The sequence below is a fragment of the Haemorhous mexicanus genome, chromosome 29 (assembly GCF_027477595.1).
Source record: "Haemorhous mexicanus isolate bHaeMex1 chromosome 29, bHaeMex1.pri, whole genome shotgun sequence".
Taxonomy (NCBI): domain Eukaryota; kingdom Metazoa; phylum Chordata; class Aves; order Passeriformes; family Fringillidae; genus Haemorhous; species Haemorhous mexicanus.
The window spans coordinates 3,114,782-3,133,057 of NC_082369.1; the positions used below are offsets into that span (position 1 = coordinate 3,114,782).

At 57.6% G+C, this 18,276-nt stretch overlaps 2 protein-coding genes across 2 annotated transcripts; both read left to right on the top strand.

Annotated features, from left to right (window-relative positions):
* The first annotated feature begins 33 nt into the window (after nt 1-33).
* Nucleotides 34-12,188, top strand: SF3A2 (splicing factor 3a subunit 2). The gene is made up of 9 exons (XM_059869837.1): nt 34-143; nt 1,676-1,843; nt 2,773-2,844; nt 4,345-4,391; nt 5,149-5,258; nt 6,497-6,546; nt 8,207-8,347; nt 10,568-10,636; nt 11,713-12,188. Exons 2-9 carry the CDS (start codon nt 1,718-1,720, stop codon nt 12,043-12,045), a joined length of 948 nt encoding a protein of 315 aa, XP_059725820.1. The 5' UTR covers nt 34-143; nt 1,676-1,717; the 3' UTR covers nt 12,046-12,188.
* Nucleotides 12,189-12,322: 134 nt separating this feature from the next.
* Nucleotides 12,323-18,205, top strand: AMH (anti-Mullerian hormone). The gene is made up of 5 exons (XM_059869838.1): nt 12,323-14,707; nt 15,729-15,907; nt 16,508-16,628; nt 16,775-16,979; nt 17,143-18,205. The coding sequence occupies exons 1-5, from the start codon at nt 14,158-14,160 to the stop codon at nt 18,056-18,058; spliced, it is 1,971 nt and encodes a 656-aa protein (XP_059725821.1). The 5' UTR covers nt 12,323-14,157; the 3' UTR covers nt 18,059-18,205.
* The last annotated feature ends 71 nt before the right edge of the window (nt 18,206-18,276 follow it).

The window sequence follows — 18,276 nt, forward strand, 5'->3', positions numbered from 1 at the left end:
AGGGCCGTCAGCGGCACCGGAAGCGGACTCAGCGGCACCGGAAGCGGCCTCAGCGGCACCGGAAGCGGACTCAGCGGCACCGGAAGCGCTCGCAGGGCGGCGGGAGCCCGCATACGCCGGGGAGAGAGCGAGGCCGCGCGCAGGTACGGAGAGGGGAAACTGGGCAGGACTGGGGGAACTGGGGCTGGGAAACCGGGAGAGCTGGGTATGAAGGAACTGGGTAAGGAGGGACCGAGAGAACTGGGTGAGGAGGGACTGGGACTGCTGGGTAAGAAAGGGCTTGGAGAGCTGGCTGAGGAGGGACTGGGAGTGTAGGGTATGGAGGGACTGGGAGAACTGGGCGGCTTGGGTGGTGGGGCTGAGGGAGCTGGAGAATCATGAGTGGGAAACTGGGGGTAGGGCCAAGGCAGGGTTTGGGCTGCTGGGAGGATCAGCGAGGCAGGACTGGGGGCACCTGGGGCGCCTCGAGTGCAGAACTGGGATGGAGTTACTGGAAAAGTACTGGGGGAGCTGGGTGTCCTGGGTGGGAGGACTGGGGGTGCTGGGGAAACTGAGGATGCTGGAGAAGGAGGGACTAGGAGAACTCGGGTGGTGGGGCTGGGGCAACTGGAGAATGATGAGTGAGAAACTGGAGTAGGAGCAGAGCAGCACTGGGGATACTGGGAGCATCGGGAGGGCAGGACTGGGGTCCCTGGGTGCAGAATCAGGACTGGAGTTGCTGGAGGGAGACTGGGAGAACTGGGTGAGATGGGTGGGAGGACTGGGGGTACTGGAGAATCAGGATGGGGAAAATGGGGGTAGGAGTGGGAGGACCAGGAGAAGCAGGATTGGGGGTATTTGGGGGGGCCTCAACAGGAGAATCAGGACTGGAGTTAGAGGAGATGGACTGGGGAAGAGGCACTGGGAGAGCTGGGTGCTCTGGAAAATCCAGGCTGGAAAACCAGGGGTAGGATCAGGACAGGACTGGGAGAACTGGAGAATCGTGAGTGGGAAACTGGGGTAGGGCCAAGGGAGGACTGGGAGTATGGGGAGGATCAGAGGAGTGGGAGTCAGGGGGCCTTGACTGGAGAATCAGGACTGGAGCTACTGGGACTGGGGGAGAGACACTGGGAGAACTGGGTGCTCTGTGGGTTCCCCAAAGGTCTTTCCAGTGTTAGGGCTCTATGTGAGGAGGTTTGGGGGGGCTCTGGCCTTGCTGTGGGCAGGGGGGATTGCAGGACCCAGGTCACCTGGGGCTTGGGGACACTGCTCACAGCCCCTGACCTTGTTGGGGGGCTTGGGGGGCTCTGAGCCTCCCATGGTGGGAGGGTGGCCCAGGGCTTTGGGGGGTGGTGGGGGAGCAGCAGATCTGCTGGTGGACATGGGGGAGCTCTGGGGCTGTTGGTGCCTCAGGTGACGGAGGAAGGCTCCTGTTGGAGGTCTTGGGGGTTCTCTGGTGGGGCTGCTTGGCCTCGCTGGGGCCCAGCTGGGCTTGGGAGTGGCTGAGGAGATGGGAAGGGCTCCGGGGGGATTTTCTGGATCCTCTTGCTCTGCTTTCCTGAGTTGGTGGTGCCAGATGTGCTCCGTGTGGGATTGCATCCCATGGTGTGTGCCCGGGGCATGTCTGGGTGTCACCCCCATCCTCGCTGCTGGGGCTGAACACTCCTCTGGTTCAGTTATCACTTTCTTTTCCCAGACTGTCCGTTTCTGCGGGAGCTGAAGCCCAGGAATCCCCGCCATGGATTTCCAGCACCGGCCCGGGGGTAAAACGGGCAGCGGGGGCGTGGCCTCGGCCTCCGAGAGCAACCGCGACCGGCGGGAGCGGCTGCGGCAGCTGGCCCTGGAGACCATCGACATCAACAAGGTACAGGGAGCCCCCACAGCCCGGGGGACACGGTGCAGGGTCACAGCCGTGGCATCATGGGGTGGTTTGGGTTGAAAGGAGCATTAAAGCTCATCCAGGGACATCTGCAGCTATCTCAGGCTGCTCCGAGCCCTGTCCAGCCTGGCCTTGGACACTTCCAGGGATGCAGGGGCAGCCACAGCTGCTCTGGGAAATCTACACCAGGGCCTCTCCACCCTCACAGCCAAGAATTTCTTCCCAATATGCCATCTAAACCCATTCTTGGTCTATTTGAAGCCATTCCCCCTTGTCCTGTCCCCCCAGGCCCTTTTCCAAAGTTCCCCTCCAGCTCTCTTCGAGCCCCTTTAGGCTCCATGGTCACCCCAGAGCCTTTTTGTGTCCAGGCTGAGGTGTGGATTGGGTTTAAATACTTCTGTTTGTGGACAGGAGGGGGCTTGAATAGGGAATATTTGTGACAGAGTAACAAGGAGGTGCCAGCTCTTGTGTATCAATCTATTTCCAGTCTCCCCAGGGCTGGTTTGGGTTGTGGTGTTTCCTGCTGGATTCTGTCACCAGTGCACACAGCTGCTGTTGGTTCACTCTGTTTCCTCCTCCTAAGGCTCTCTTGTGCTGGTAATTTAAAATGTGAACTCAGCTACAGGATCCTGGGATTTCCTGAGCTGGGAGGGAACCTTAGGGATCATCAGCCCAGCCCCTGTCTCTGCACAGACACCCCAACAACCCCGTCCTGAGCAGCCCTGAGAACACTGTCCCAAAGCTCCTGGAGCTCTGTCCTTGGACTGGGTCCATTCCCTGGGGAGCCTGGGCAGTGCCCAGCAGCCTCAGGGAGAAGAATCACTTTCTCCAGTGCAGAACTCTGCAGTATTTTGGTTATTCTCCTGCTTTGCCAATGGATTTTGCTCATAACTTCTCCATCATTCTTTTCCCAGGACCCCTATTTTATGAAAAATCATCTGGGCTCCTACGAGTGCAAGCTTTGCCTGACGCTCCACAACAATGAGGTGAGGGGAGCACCTGCCTGTCCTGATCCCAGCAGCAGCAACTTGGGAATTACAGGAGCTTCAGCACCTGGGCAGTGACTGCTGAGATGTGAGGGATGGTATCTGGGTTTGAACAGACAGGTGTCTGCTCAGGAAGGCAGGAGCCTTCCCTGAAATGGAAAATGTAAACTCCCTCCCTCTGAATTGTTATAAATTTGAAATTTAGGGTCTCTCAGGCAAAGATATGGGAGCAGGAATAACAAGGGAAGAAAATAAAAAGGAAAATAAACAATGCAGTAATACAAACCAACACTGCCAGAGTCAGAGCAGGCCGTGCCCACTGTGGGTCAGGGTGGTGGCACAGCCCCATCCCAGGGGGGCTCAGGGTGGTGGCACAGCCCCATTCCAGGGGGGCTCAGGGTGGTGGCACAGTCCCATCCCAGGGGGCTCAGGGTGGTGGCACAGTCCCATCCCAGGGTGGCTCAGGGTGGTGGCACAGTCCCATCCCAGGGGGGCTCAGGGTGGTGGCACAGTCCCATCCCAGGGGGGCTCAGGGTGGTGGCACAGTCCCATCCCAGGGGGGCTCAGCCCTCCTGCAGTGCCAGCTGTGGTTCTGCTGGAGCAGGGATCCTGCACAAGGGGGGAGTTTTCCTCTGAAGGTCCAATGGAAAAGGCAGCTGCTCCTCTGGGAATGCAGTGGAAAGGCTGTTCTGGTATCCCAGAGTCTCAGATTGTATCCAGGTAGGAATGCTTGGCTCCTCCCCTGGGCGGAGCATCTCCCATGGGATGGTGGAATTTGATCAGCCCTGCAGGGACACTCCCTGGCCATGGACAGCAGAGATCTCCTGGAGGGAGGATTGGCTGTGGGAGAGACAAAGAAAACTGCCCCATGGACAGGAGAGAACTGCCCCAGCTCTGACAGATGGGAATAGAACACACATTGCCTTGCAGTCTAGGACAGGTGCTTAAACCTGACACAGTGTGAGCTGTGATTTTGTTGAGGAGTGTAGTTTTCTTCTGAAGGTTCAGTAGTAGTGTAGATGAGCTTGGCCTTTTTCTGAGAATCTAGTAAAAAAGAAAGCTGTTCTTCTTACAATCTAGTAGAGAAACTTTGCTTCTAGTGTTCTAGATCTCAGATTATATCTAAGTAAGAATGCTTAGCTCCTCCTCTGAGCAGGACATCTCTCAATGAGATGATGTAATTTTATCAGTTATGTAGTGAGATTCATAACAAAAGATCTCTCCCCAGAGGGAAGATCAGTTGTAGAAGAGATAAAGTAAACTGCCCAATTAAGAAAAAATGGCTGCCCCACTTCTAACATATAAGAAATAAAACACACACATATCTTAGAACCCAAGACAGTATGACAGCTGAGCAGCTGAGAGCAATCTGCACTTTTGGAGTGAGATTCCTCTGTGCTGAGGATTAAAACACCCTTCTCAGGGAGTGATGCAATCACCCTGTGACAGGAATGTTCCAGTCATGGCTTCATTTAACTTCTATCCTGGTTTTTGTTTCAGGGGAGTTACTTAGCACATACCCAGGGGAAGAAGCATCAGACCAATTTGTAAGTTATCCTCTACCATAACTTCATTCTCCATTACTGAAGCACTTTAATGTTCTGATGTTGGGTGTCTGTAGTTGTTTAACTTCATTGCACTCTGCTTGATTGTTCTTTTTCTGTGGTCCCTCATGCAGCCAGGAGGCACAGCCTGGATCTGCTTGAAAAATGGTGCTGAAGATCTCCCTTTTAAGCTAAAGTTCAAATCCACTTGTGAAATTGCTGAAGGAAGAGGGAGAAAGAGTTTTAAAGGCAAATTGTCTGAGTCTAGTTAGAAGGCCCTCCTGCCAGCCTACTAGAGCTCCAGGAGCATTTGGACAATGGTCTCAGGGATGCTCAGGGTGGGATTGTTGAGGTGTGTGTGCAGGGCCAGGGGTTGCATTTGATGATCCCTGTGGGTCCTTCCAACTCAGGAGATTCCAAGATTCTGTAATCTGGATTTGTCAATACAGGTTTGGAGAAGTTTGTAAGTTTTGTTTTAAGGAATCCAGTTTGCTTTGCTTGATCTGTGGGTTTGGCTTTCTTTTTGCTTTTTCTTTTTTTTTTTTTTTTTATGTTGATTTCAAGAATTAAAGTCTTCTCAAGTCCATCTGTGGAGCCTGGCCTCAAGGTCATGGTGAGGGTGGATCAGATGGTTGAGTGGCAGCCTTTAGCTAGGGGGAGGATGATTCCTGTGGAATGCTGTGCTGAGGGATTCAAACTGCTCCTGGGTTTCCTTTAGAAAGAAGGGCAGGTAACCCTTAAATTCTGAATGAATCCCCAGGGCCCGACGAGCTGCCAAGGAAGCCAAGGAAGCCCCTGCCCAGCCTGCCCCAGAGAAGGTCAAAGTGGAAGTGAAGAAATTTGTGAAAATTGGGCGCCCAGGCTACAAAGGTGAGTCGGGGTGGCCAGGAGGTCCCTGATGGGCAGTCCCTGCCTGGTGGGATGTGAATTATTCATTAGTCTTTTGAGCAGCTCTGCCCATGAATAAGATATGGGCCCTTTCCTGGAGTCTTTTTATTGTTTAAATTGCTCATGGAACATCTCTTTATGGCTGACAGGCAGGAAGAACCATTTCAATGATAGATGGGTGTGTCTCAGGCTGCCAGGGAGATGATGGCATTTCATCTCCTCCTTCTCTTGTGCTGCAGCACCTTTCATTAATGCTGTAAATCACTCACTCCATGCAGAACTCATGGGTTTTTTTCTGTTTTTCATGGTTTTTTGGCCTTCAGTACAAAATTTGGCTTTTTAATCTCACCAGTGCTTTGCCCCACAGCAGCTGAGCTCCATTAGAATAGAATCATGGAATAATTTAGGTTGGAAAATACCTTTAAGACCATCGAGTCCAACAGTAAACTTAGCACTGCCAAGGCCACAACTAAACCATGTTCCCAGGTGCCACATGCACAGGTGTTCTAACACTTCCAGGGGTGGTGATTCCTGGACAGCTCCTTCCAATGCTTTACAGCCCTTTCAGGGAAGGAGTTTTCCCAATATCCAGCTAAAATCTGCCACAGCTCGTGGCTGTTCCCTCTCCTCCTGTTCCCTGGGAGCAGAGCCTGACACCCCCAGCTGCCTCCTCCTGTCAGGAGCTGTGCAGAGCCACAAGGTCCCCTCTGAGCCTCCTTTGCTCCAGGCTGAGCCCCTTTCCCAGCTCCCTCAGCCTCTCCTGGAGTTCCAGACCCCTTCCCAGCTCTGTTCCCTTCCCTGGACATGCTCCAGCCCCTCAGTGTCATTCTTGGGGTGAGGGGCCCAAACCTGCCCATGGCAGTGACACAATCCCAGAATGGTTTGGGTTGGGAGGGAACTTAGGGATCATCCAGTGCCACCCCTGCCATGGCAGGGACACCTTCCACTGTCCCAGGCTGCTCCCAGCCCTGTCCAGCCTGGCCTTGGGCACTGCCAGGGATCCAGGGGCAGCCCCAGCTGCTCTGGGCACCCTGTGCCAGGGCCTGCCCAGCCTCACAGAAGTAGCTTTGATTAAAGATAATGTGACATTTTGTTTGATAAACAGGAGAAAAATCTTGTCATATTTGATTGTTGGAAACTTTGTGTGTTTCCCAGGGCAGATTAATGCTGCTCTCACCCTGCTGGGGCATGTTCTCACCTTTCTTTTTTCTTTTTTACAGTGACCAAACAGAGAGACCCAGAAACAGGCCAGCAGAGTCTTCTCTTCCAGGTAAGGGCGGGGTTCAAACTCTCCTCAGGGTTTGCCAGGTAGCACTGCTGCTAAATGAGCAGTTCTTTGCAGGATCCATGAAATCAATAATAATAAGGAGGCCTTATCTTCCTAGTGCTGCAGCTGATTGTGTTGAGCAAATCCCTGAGCTCAGCTCTCAGGCTGTGTAGTGAGAGAGGAATGTGGAGTCTGAGGAGGAATGAGATGAGAATCACAGGAGGGTTTGGGCTGGAAGGGACCTTAAAAATGATCTATTTCCATCCCCCTGCCATGGGCAGGGACACCTTCCATGAGACCAGGTTGCTCTAACCCTGGCCTTGGACATTCCCAGGGATGGAGCAGCCACCACTTCTTTGGACAACCTACACCAGGCCCTCCCACCCATCACAGGGAACAATTCCTTCCCAACGTGTCTCCTAAATTTCCCCTAATTCAGTTTGGGGTCTTTAATCCCAAACCATTCTGGGATTCTCAGCCTTTCCTCTGCTCTTTGTTTCCTTTGCACTGGGGGTTGCTCTGGGTATGCTCCACACTGGGGGATGTGTTTGGTGGCCAAGAAGGCCAATGGCTCCTGGCCTGCATCAGGAATTGTGTGGCCAGCAGGAGCAGGGAGGTCATCCTTCCCCTGTACTCGGTGCTGGTGCGGGCACACCTTGGGTGCTGTGTCCAGTTCTGGCCCCTCAGTTTAGGAAGGATGTTGAGATGCTTGAGCTTGTCCAGAGGAGGGCAACAAGGCTGGTGAGGGGCTGGGAATGCTTGAAGGAGCTGGGGCTGTTTAGCCTGGAGAAGAGGGGGCTCAGATGTGACCTTATTGCTCTCTACAACTCCCTGAAGGGAGGTTGGAGCCAGGTGGGGTCGGTCTCTTCCACCAGGCAGCACTGACAGAACCAGAGGACACAGTCTCAAGCTACGGTAGGGAAGGGATAGGTTGGATATTAGGAAGAAATTTTTCACTGAAAGAATAATAAAGTACTGGAATGCTCTTCCCAGGGAGGTGGTAGAATCACCATCTCTGGATGTGTTTAAAAAAAGACTGGACATGGCACTTGGTGCTATGGTCTAGGTGAGGTGTTAGGGCATAAGTTGGACTCAATGATCTCAGAGGTCTCTTCCAACCTCATTATTCTGTGATTCTGTGATTCTGAGCAGAGCTGGGGGTGCAGAGGAGGGGTTGTTTGTGATAGTGTTGGCAGGGGTCCCAGGACGAGGGAAGATATAAGAATCTTGACTCCATGTTTCAGAAGGTTGATTTATTATTTTATGACATATGTGATATTAAAAGAAAATGATATATTAAAACTATACTAAAAGAATAGAAGAAAGGATTTCATCAGAAGGCTAGCAAGGAATAGAAAGGAATGAATAACAAAAGCTCGTGGCTCTCAGAGAGTCCGAGCACCTGACTGTGATTGGCCATTAATTAGAAGCAACCAACGTGCACCAATCCCAGATGCACCTGTTGCATTCCACAGCAGCAGATAATTATTGTTTACATTTCATTTCTGAGGCCTCTCAGCTTCTCAGGAGAAAAAATCCTAAGGAAAGGATTTTTCATAAAATACGCCTGTGACAGAGGTCTCTTCCAACCTCATGATTCTGTGATTCTGAGCAGAGCTGGGGGTGCAGAGGAGGGGATGTTAATGCTGCCCTGCCCCCCCAGATCGATTACCCTGAGATAGCTGAGAGCATCATGCCCCGGCACCGCTTCATGTCGGCCTACGAGCAGCGCATCGAGCCCCCGGACCGGCGCTGGCAGTACCTGCTGATGGCAGCAGAGCCCTACGAGACCATCGCCTTCAAGGTGAGACCTGCCAGGGCAACCTGGGACACTGCCTGGCTTTGAGCAGCCAGGTGGCTGCTAAGGAGGGCAGCAGCCTCCCTGAAATGGGAATGTAAACCCCCTCCCTCTGAGTTAGTATAACTTTGAAATTAGGGAGCTCTCAGGCAAAGATGTGGGAGCAGGAATAACAGCTCTTTAGTAGGAAAATTAAAAATACAAATGCAACAGTACAAACAAACAAAACAAATGACTGCCAGAGTCAGAGCAGGCATTGTCCCCTGTGTGTCAGGGTGGTGGCACAGTCCCATCCCAGGGGGGCTCAGGGTGGTGGCACAGTCCCATCCCAGGGGGCTCAGGGTGGTGGCACAGTCCCATCCCAGGGGGGCTCAGGGTGGTGGCACAGTCCCATCCCAAGGGGGCTCAGCCCTCCTGCAGTGCCAGCTGTGGTTCTGCTGGAGCAGGGATCCTGCACAAGGGGGGAGTTTTCCTCTGCAGCTCCAGGGGTGCTGGAGATGGGCCTGCTCTCCCTCTGGGAATGCAGGGGAGCAGAAAGCTGCTCCTCTGGGAATGCAGTGGGCAAAGGCTGCTGTGCTGTTCCCAGGGCAGATTGGATCCAGGTAGGAATGCTTGGCTCCTCCCCTGGGCAGAGCATCTCCCCATGGGATGGTGGAATTTGATCAGCCCTGCAGGGACACTCAGTGGCCATGGACAGCAGAGATCTCCTGGAGGGAGGGTTGGCTGTGGGAGAGATAAAGAAAACTGCCCCATGAACAGAGGAGAACTGCTCCAGCTCTGACAGATGGGAATAGAGTCCCCCTATTTCCAATTTAGGATAGAGAGGAATCCTGGGAAAGCTGGGAGAGTTTCCTTCCTGCCTTTGCCAGGTCAAGGGAAGGGATTGTCCTGCTCTGCTCTGCTCTGCTCTGCACTGGGGTGGCCTCACCATCAGTGCTGTGTGTGGTCCCTGTGATGTGAGGAAGACACTGAGCCATTAGAGAGTGTCCAAAGGAGGGACACAGAGCTGGGGAAGGGTCTGAGGAAAAAAGAAGTTCATCAGCAAATCCCAAAGCCAAAGAGGACCCAGATGGAAATCAGCAGACATCCAGAGAACCAGACCAAGGTGCCCAAGCTGAGCTCTTCTAAGGCAGGAGCATCCCTTGGGATGTGCACAGCAACTGTTCCATGCATCACAGCAGATCTGGCTCATCTCAGGCCACTGCAGAAAGGGCCCTGGGGGTCCTGGTCAGTGGCAAGTTGGATCTGAGTCACTGCTGTGTCCTGGCAGCCCAAAGGGCCACCCTGTCCTGGGGGGCACCAGGCCCAGGGAGGGATTGTCCCACTCTGCTCTGCCCTGGGGCAGCCTCACCTCCAGTGCTGGGGGCACTTTGGGCACCACAAGATCAGAAGGATCCAAAGCTGTTGGAGAGTGCCCAAAGGAGAGACACAGAGCTGGGGAAGGGGCTGAGGAGCAGCTGAGGGCACTTGGCTCCTTCAGCTGGAGCACAGGAGACTGAGGGGAGGCTCCTGGGGGGCTGCAGCTCCTCCCCAGGGGAGGCACAGGGGCAGGGGCTGAGCTCTGGGACAGGGACAGGAGGCCAGGAAGGGCTGGAGCTGGGCCAGGGCTTGGCATGGAGCTCAGGGCAAGGTTCTTCCCTGTGAGGGTGCTGGGCACTGCCCAGGCTCCCCAGGGAATGGTCCCAAGGCTGCCAGAGCTCCAGGAGCTCTCAGGGCTGCTCAGGGTGGGGGTGTTGGGGTGGCTGTGCAGGGACAGGGGCTGGGCTGATCATCCTTGAGGGTCCCTTCCAAGTGAGGACATTCTGTAATTCCTGATGAACCCTCTGATGTCTGTGCTAACCCTCAGGGGTTAATGGAGTGGAAGGGGGGGTCAGGAGGACATGGCTGGAAGTCATTAAACCCCACTGAGGTTTGGTGGAGGACTCTGGCATGAAAACCAGACTGTGCTGAGCCCTGGGGAGCTCTGAATTCCCAGTGTCTGGCACAGACAGGAGCCTCCTGGGCTTCACTCCTCAGCCTCTGTGCAGATGTTCAGGGAGGGATTTTTGCTGGTTGTCCTTGACCGATAGGGAAGTAACTTAATTCTTTCCTGCCCCCACCTCTGTCTAATAACAGCCCTGCAAGGCCTGGAATAACTGTGCTTATCTCTCAGGCTCTGGGGCTAAAAAGGGCCTTTGAGCTAATCTGGTGCTGCTAAGAATAGCTCTGTGTTCTCTTTTGGTGCAGGTGCCAAGCAGAGAAATTGATAAAGCAGAGGGAAAGTTTTGGACTCACTGGAACAGAGAAACCAAACAGGTAACTGAGGTTTTGTAATGTCTGTCCTTAAGGAGAGCAGAGCAGCTTGAGAGAGTGACATCAGTTCTGTCCTGCTGCCTCTGCTGTTCAAATCTCCATTCCCTCAGTGCACCTGTACAGTGAGAGCTGACAGAGATCCTCCTGTGTGGGATCTCAGGGTTCAGTTTTTAGCAGCAGCAGCAGCAGGATGGGGCATAAATACCCAGAGAAAAGGAGGCTCCCAGGGAACCTTCTAGCTCTTACAGCTCCCTGACAGGAGGGTGCAGCCAGAGGGGGGTCAGGCTCTGCTCCCAAGGAACAGGAGAAGAGAGCAGAGGGAATGGCCTCAAGCTGTGCCAGGGGAGGTTTAGGTTGGATACTGGGAAAATTCCTTCACTGAAAGCATTGTCAGGCATTGGAACAGACTGCCTAGGCCAGTGGTGAAGTCACCACTCCTGAAAGTGTTCAAAAACGTGGATGTGGCATTTGTGGCCATGGTTTAGTGGTGAATGTGGTGCTGCTGCTGGGCTGATGGCTGGACTTGTTGATCTTAGGGTTAGGTTTGGCTTTTCCCAGCCTAATGATTCCATGATAAATGTGCAGCACCGTGTCCTCTCCCTGGCTCTGTGCCCTGTGTTCCCTGCACACACCTGCCTGAGAGAGCCTGGGACTGGGGCTGCTCCCCTGTATCTGGGGAGCAGTGCCTGGGGGGGTTCCCACCCTCACAGGAACCTCACTGCTCAGAGTCCAGAGGAGTTAAAATCTGAGGCAAGACTGGTGCCAGTCACAGATGCTGCCAGGGCTGGGACATGGGTGACAGGAGGGGCCTGAGCTGTGCTCTGAGGGGCAGAGAGCAGCTCCTGGGTGCTGGCAGAGCTGTCACCAGGGTGCTGGGCACTGCCCAGGCTCCCCAGGGAATGGTCCCAAGGCTGCCAGAGCTCCAGGAGCTCTCAGGGGTGCTCAGGGTGGGGGTGTTGGGGTGGCTGTGCAGGGACAGGGGCTGGGATCAATGATCCCTGAGGGTCCCTCCCAGCTCAGGGTGCTCCAGGATTCTGTCAATCCCTGATTAATTGTTCCCTTTTCTCTCCCATTCCCAGTTCTTCCTTCAATTCCACTTCAAGATGGAGAAGCCCCCAGCACCCCCCAACCTCCCCCCGGGGCCCCCGACCGTCAAGCGGCCGCCGCCCCCTCCCCTGATGAACGGGCTGCCCCCGCGGCCCCCCCTGCCCGACTCTATGCCCCCCCCTCCCCCTGGGGGCATGGCCCTGCCCCCCATGCCCCCCTCGGGGCCGGTGCCACCCCCCCCAGTGCCCCCCCAGCTGCCCCCAGCGCCCGGGGTGCCCCCCCCTGCTCCCCTGCCCCCCATGATGCGGCCGCCGCTCCCCACGGAGGGGCCGGGCACCATCCCCCCTCCCCCTCCCTCCAACTGAAGCCCCTCCTGGATTCCATCCCCTGGGATTTGTGTCTTTGTAACTGCAGCTCACTCCCTATTCAGGGAACAGATCCTTTTTGTACCTCTGGAAAGCTGACTGAACTCTGTAGGTTCATTAAAAGGTTTTTGCTTCTCCTTTTCCTCTGCTTTCCTGTGCTGCTGTGGCTTCGCTTTCCTCACCCCTTAGATACAGGAAACATTCCCAAGCTGGTTCTATTTTGGAAATTCTCCAAAGAGGAGGCAAAGGATTGGAAATCTCGAGGCATCTCCTTCCATCAGCTGTCTTGGCCTGAGGAATCCCCCTTAGGCTGCCTGAGTGTCCCATTAATTACCCCCCATTAATCAGTTTTGATTCAACCAAAGCCCTTCATCTCTCTTCATTCACTGAGGGGGACATGGAAGGGCTCCTGTTACTGATATTAAGTCTTAGTTTATTGTTGTAATTCATTAAGTGTCAGTACCATGGTGTAGCACCTGCTGTCTCATGATTTTATTGTGTGCCCTCCTCCCACTGACAGCTCTGTTCAGGCAAGTTTTTAGTTCTCTGTGGGTTTATTTATCCTGAATGTTTCCTTCCAGACATCACTTGGTTCCCATAAAAAAGCAGCACCAGCAGCAGTTCTGCCATCTGCCCTTTCCCAGGTTCCTGACCCTGAACTGGGAGGTCAGTGGGGGGTCCTGGGGGCTCAGTGGGTGAGGGCATGGCCAGGGCTGGGGTTCCTGACCAGTTCTGGTTGTTTGAGGGTCCACAGGAGCCCTGCAGCTGCACCCCCATGATGGGGGAATCAAAGCCTTCCTCTGCTGCTGGGCTGAGATGGTCCCAGTCAGTTAAAAATCCCAGACTGGTTTGATTGGGAGGGACATTAAATCCCATCCCATCCCACCCCTGCCATGGCAGGGACACCTCCCACTGTCCCAGGCTGCTCCCAGCCCTGTCCAGCCTGGCCTTGGGCACTGCCAGGGATCCAGGAGCAGCCCCAGCTGCTCTGGGCACCCTGGGCCAGGGCCTGCCCACCCTGCCAGGGAACAATTCCTGCCCAAGATCCCATCCAGCCCTGCCCTCTGGCAGTGGGAGCCATTCCCTGGGTCCTGTCCCTCCAGGCCTTGTCTCCAGTCCCTCTCCAGCTCTCCTGGAGCCCCTTCAGGCCCTGCCAGGGGCTCTGAACTCTCCCTGGAGCCTTCTCTTGTCCAGGGGAGCACCCCCAGCTCTCCCAGCCTGGCTCCAGCCCTGGAGCAGCTCCCTGGCCTTTGCCAGCCCCTGCAGAGGTGACCTCAGACTCCTCCAGGCCTCGCTGTGTCCATGTCCTGCTCCAGTTTGGGTGCTCCATCCTTTTCTGATGATCCTGAGCTCCAGACTGCAAATACTTGGAAACTCAGGGAAGGGTCTGGAACTTTTTTGTTGGGACATTTCCCCAAAGTCAGGAACTCTCTTGGGATGGGTTTCCAGGATGGTTTAGACAGGTGGCATTGGCAATTTCAGCTGTTCCAGTGGGGCTGGGCATCTCATGGAGGGAAAAGTCTTTACAATGGTGTGTGTGAGACTCTAAGGGAGGTACTGAGTGCTCAGAGTCCTCAGGCTGCTGCTGCCTCCTGTGATTCTCATTCCCAGGATGAAGCCCTTTCCAGGGCAGCCTGTTGAGCTGCAGGGTGAAGGTTTTCCAGCCAGAAGAAGGAATGCTTTCCATACATTTACTTACTTCAGCCCTTTATCTTCCCCTGTCCCCCTCCTCCTGCCCTGGCTCTCTCCTCTCCCGGTGTTTCAGTGCTGATGGGGTCGTACGTGCCAGTCCCCATGAGGATCCCATTCCAGACACTCATCCTCCTTTAGAAAACATCCAAAGTCAAGGCCGTGCATCCCTACGAGCGCGTGCAACAGCTTCGATCTTTGCACGTTTCCAAAACGAGCTGCAGACCCAAAAATAGAACAAAAAAAAGTTTCTTTGCCACCTCCCTCGCTGCTCCGCGGCGCGACAGCCCCGGGGCGGCTCAGGGGAGGTGGCTGTGCCTCGGCCACTCAAGGCCACCCGTGGTTAAAAGGGAGAGCTGTCCTCCCTCTTCCTGCCGAGGCTTGGGATCCTGAGCTGCTCCTGGGAAGAGCTGAGGTGGGACCATGAGCGCTCTCAGGAGGCTCCTGCTGTGCCTGGTGCTGCTGCTCCCCTCTGCAGCTCTGCCCAGGAAAGAGGGAAGGGATTCCCTGGTGGAGCTGAGCCTGCTGGAAGCAGAAGGGAGAGAGGTGGGAAATGGAAGTTCACAGGAGACACCCAGGTCCAGGAGGGCTGCTGCCACTCGCCTCTTCTCCAAGCCCGAGCCGGGAGCCAAATGCCCGCAGGGAGAGGCTGAGGAGGAGGGCCCGGGCTGGTCCCGCTCTAGCCCGCAGCCCTGGCCCCTCGGGGGCCTGGAAGGGCCCGTGTGCAGGGTGAGGATGGAGCAGGACGGGACCGGCCCGAGGCAGCTGGAGGTGGTGGGAGTGCTCAGCCACTACGAGAGCAGCTTCATCAAACTGCTGAGGCGGCGCCGGAGCTGGGACGGGAACTTCCCGGGGACCTTCGGGCTGTGCCGGCCCGGGGAGGCCGGGGCTGCTCCCCATCCCCTCCAGAGGATCCACGAGCACGTGCTGGAGCCGGGGCTGGAGAGATTCCTGGTCCTGCACCTGGAGGAAGGTTGGTGGGAGAGCCCTGCGGGCTCCGAGGTGGAACAGGGAGGGGGAGGATGCAGGGCTTGGGCTGGTGGTGCTCTTTGCTGGCCCGAGGTCAGGGATTTAAACACAGAATTAAATCTGGGAGTTGGGTTCCCTTTAAAATAAGGGAAGTGATGGAGTGAGATGTTTCTGGGCATGTTTTGAAGGAGGTGAGGATGGCAGTGTGGCTCTGCCATCTGTCCCCGCTTCTGACCAACACCCAGTGCCACATTCCAGCAGTGTTTGGGACTTGCTCTCAGGGGTGCACAGGGTGGGATTGTTGGGGACTCTGTGCAGGGCCAGGGGTGGGACTGGTGGTTCTTGGTGATTCCCTTTCAGCTCAGGACATTGTGATTCTCGGTGGCTTCTGCTCTGCTCTCATCAGTGTTTCTCACTTTCTGCCTTAACACGGCGGATGGGTTTGGGTCTCCTCCCAGCTCTGGGGAGAAAGGAGGGGCTCGGACCCAGCTGCTCCTGCTGTGCCGGGAGCCCGGCATGTGCTGATCTCCACCCTTGGGGCTGTGGAGCTCCTGTAGCTTCAGCCTTATGGGAAATCCTCAACACACATTCCCCTGTCCCATCCCGGGGGTGATCCCGCTGCTGGAGAGGGAGTTACAGCCTCCAATTTAATCCGTAACGAGAGGGCAGTGATTGTTTCTCTCATCCTGAAATCTTCCGCCTCACCTGGGCTTTGGATTTTCAGCTGCACTCTGCAGTGCCGGGCAGCGGGGAGGTGCCTCTTCCCCGGGCGGTGGCCACAGCGTCCCCGAGGCACCGGAGAGCAGATTTCCACGGGCTCTGGGGGGAGGCAGCTCCCTGCCCGCCGGGTGCGGGGTGTGTCCCGCTCTCCATCTCCCCGGAGCCGGGGACGGGATTTGTTGCGTCCCCTCTCCCCCTCGGCTCCGGTCCCTTCACGGGGACAGTGCTCGGCCCGAAGCCCCTTCCCCACCCCCGGAGCCCCGCGGCGCCGGAGGGGATTCACGGCCGTGTCTCCCCCGTTGCAGTGCAGTGGGAGGCGCAGGTGAAGCTGCGGTTCCAGCTGGTTTTCCAGGCGGAGGTGGGACGGGCGGTGGGAGAGCTGCAGGCGGCCGTGATGCTCTTCTACCTGGGCCGCCGGGAGGGCCGGGGCTCCGGGCACCCGCAGGAGCTGCTGGCCACCGGCCCGGGGCTGCCGCGGGACCAGGTGGGTCCTGGCCTTGGTGGGAGCAGGGCGCGGGAGGGGCTGTCCCGGCTCTGCTGCCCAGAGCCGCTGTCATCCCTCCCAGTCCATTCAACAGCCTCTCCAGCTCCCTTTGCTATCCCCTCCCAATTCATTCATCGTTCCTCCCAGTCCATTCACCACCCCCTCCCAATCCATTCACAATCCCCTCCCAGCCCCTTTGTCACCCTCCCAGCCCCTTGGCCAACCCTCCCAGTCCCTTTGCCGTCCCCAGCCCAGCATCTCCGCCCCCTCTCCTGCTCCTGCCGTGCCTGAAGATGGAGCTCTCACCCTGTCCGCGGCAGCCGCAGGGCCAGCGGGGCTGCCCCGGTACCGAGCCCGCTCTGGGGTCCTGAACCCTGCCCCTCGGGGGTTCTCTGGGTTCCCGGCACCCCGCGGCCCCCGGAGCAGCTCTGGGGCTGGGGGCGAAGCTCCCAGTGCTCCCCACCCTCCCTGCCGCTGCTCCCTGGGCCACCGCGGGCTGGGTGACCAGGACCAGGGACCGCAGTGGGGCTCAGGTGAGTGTGTCCCCCGTGATGTCGCACTCACTCCCTCGGGCCTTCTGTGGTTTCTGCCTCGGTGCAGAGGCTCTGCCTCTCCAGGGACACGCAGTACCTGGCCCTGGCAGCCGCCGCAGCCTCGGTCACCCGCAGCGCGGAGCGGCTCCGCTTCTCGGCTTCCCTGGCCATCCACGGCGGCGCGGGAGGTAGGGACGGGGGCACACCCTGGGGACAGCAGCATCCCTGCTCTCGTGTCCTCGCTTGGGCCTTTGGCGTCCTCTCAGGCCCGAGAGAGGTGGTGCAGGACATGCAGGAGACCCCAGACCGACGTCCTCCCCTCTGGTGGCCGCAGGAGGTGCCCCCCTGCCCCGCACGGAGGTGCAGCAGCTCCTGTTCGGCTCCGATGACAAATGTTTCACCCGGATGACCCCGGTGCTGCTGCTGCTGGCCAAGTCACGGCAGCAGGAGGAGGAAGAGGAGGAAGAGGAGGCTTTGGCCCCATCCTCCTACCTTTCTGCTGAGGGGGTGGTGGACACGGCTCCGTACCCAGAGCTCAGGTCCGTGGCCGTCGCTGCAGGCACGGGAGAACACAGGGGCTGGGAGATGAAATGGGACAGGGGCAGCCCCAGCTGTGGGACCAGAGGTGGCTGTAGGGCACAGCCTGGTGGGATCCCCGGGCTACACGGGGCCCCCGTGACTCTCCCCGTGTTCTCCTTGCAGCCCACCCCAGGCCGGCACCGAGGAGCTGCCGACCCCCACCGCCCCGGGCCCAACCAACACCTCCTCCCCAGCGCCCGGGGGCAGCGCCCAGTTCCTGGCAGCCCTGACCCGCTTCATCCGGCAGCTCTTGAGCTCCTCCAGCGAGCCGCCCCCCCAGCCCAGTGCCCACCACTGGCTCGACTTCGAGATGATGGAGACCCTCCCCCACCAGCTGCTCAACCTGTCGGAGGAGGCGGCGCTGGAGCGGCTGGTGCAGTCGGAGGAGCCCTCGGTGCTGCTGCTGCCTCAGGACAGCGGGGCCGTGCTGGAGCAGCACCTGGGGGACTGGCAGCCGGAGGGCACCGTGCTGCAGCTGCTGATGGGCAAACTGCAGGTGGTCATCCAGGAGCTCAGGGACATCCCGGCTTTCCAAGCCAACGCGGCGCTTTTCCAGCACCTCCTGACCTTCTGCTACTACCCCGCCGAGCCGGGGCAGGCCGAGGCGGCCGAGCGGGGCCCGGGCTCTCGGAAGCTGCGCACGCTGCTGCTGCTGAAGGCGCTGCAGTCGGTGCGGGCGCGCTGGCAGGAGCGCAGGAAGGTGCAGCGGCAGAACCGCAGCGCCCGGCAGCAGGCGCACTGCCGGCTGCAGGAGCTCACCATCGACCTGCGCGACAGACACTTCGTCATCATGCCCACCGTGTACGCGGCCAACAACTGCGAGGGGCCCTGCAGGCTGCCGCTCTCCGCGCGCATCCCCAGCTACTTCTCGCACACGGTGCTGCTGCTGGGCATGCAGGACCAGGGCTCGCCGCTGCGCAGGGCTCCCTGCTGCGTGCCCGTGCGCTACTCGGACCAGCTCATCATCAGCCTCTCCTCGGACGGGCTGGAGATCCGCAAGTTCCCCAACATGGTGGCAGAGGAGTGCGGCTGCCGGTGAGGCTCCCGCCGGCCTCCCCGCTCGCCCCACCCCGGCCCCTCTCCCGGTTTGCCCTCCCGGCTCGGGATCTGGTGCTTCTCCCGAGACAGGAGCTCCCGTGTGTCCTTTCCCCATGGTTTGGCTCGTTAGCATCGCTCTGGTTCTGGGTTCATCTATGCCCGTCCCTGGGGCTGCTCCGTGTCCCACTGGGATGTGCCCCTGACGCTGCTGAGGGTGCC

Coding starts and splice junctions, on each gene's coding strand:
- SF3A2 (XM_059869837.1), top strand. CDS start 1,718: ATGGATTTCCAGCACCGGCCCGGGGGTAAAACGGGCAGCGGGGGCGTG. Junction 5,259..6,496: donor TGGGCGCCCAGGCTACAAAG/GTGAGTCGGGGT, acceptor TCTTTTTTACAG/TGACCAAACAGAGAGACCCA. Junction 8,348..10,567: donor ACGAGACCATCGCCTTCAAG/GTGAGACCTGCC, acceptor CTTTTGGTGCAG/GTGCCAAGCAGAGAAATTGA.
- AMH (XM_059869838.1), top strand. CDS start 14,158: ATGAGCGCTCTCAGGAGGCTCCTGCTGTGCCTGGTGCTGCTGCTCCCC. Junction 14,708..15,728: donor GGTCCTGCACCTGGAGGAAG/GTTGGTGGGAGA, acceptor CCCCCGTTGCAG/TGCAGTGGGAGGCGCAGGTG. Junction 16,629..16,774: donor CATCCACGGCGGCGCGGGAG/GTAGGGACGGGG, acceptor TGGTGGCCGCAG/GAGGTGCCCCCCTGCCCCGC.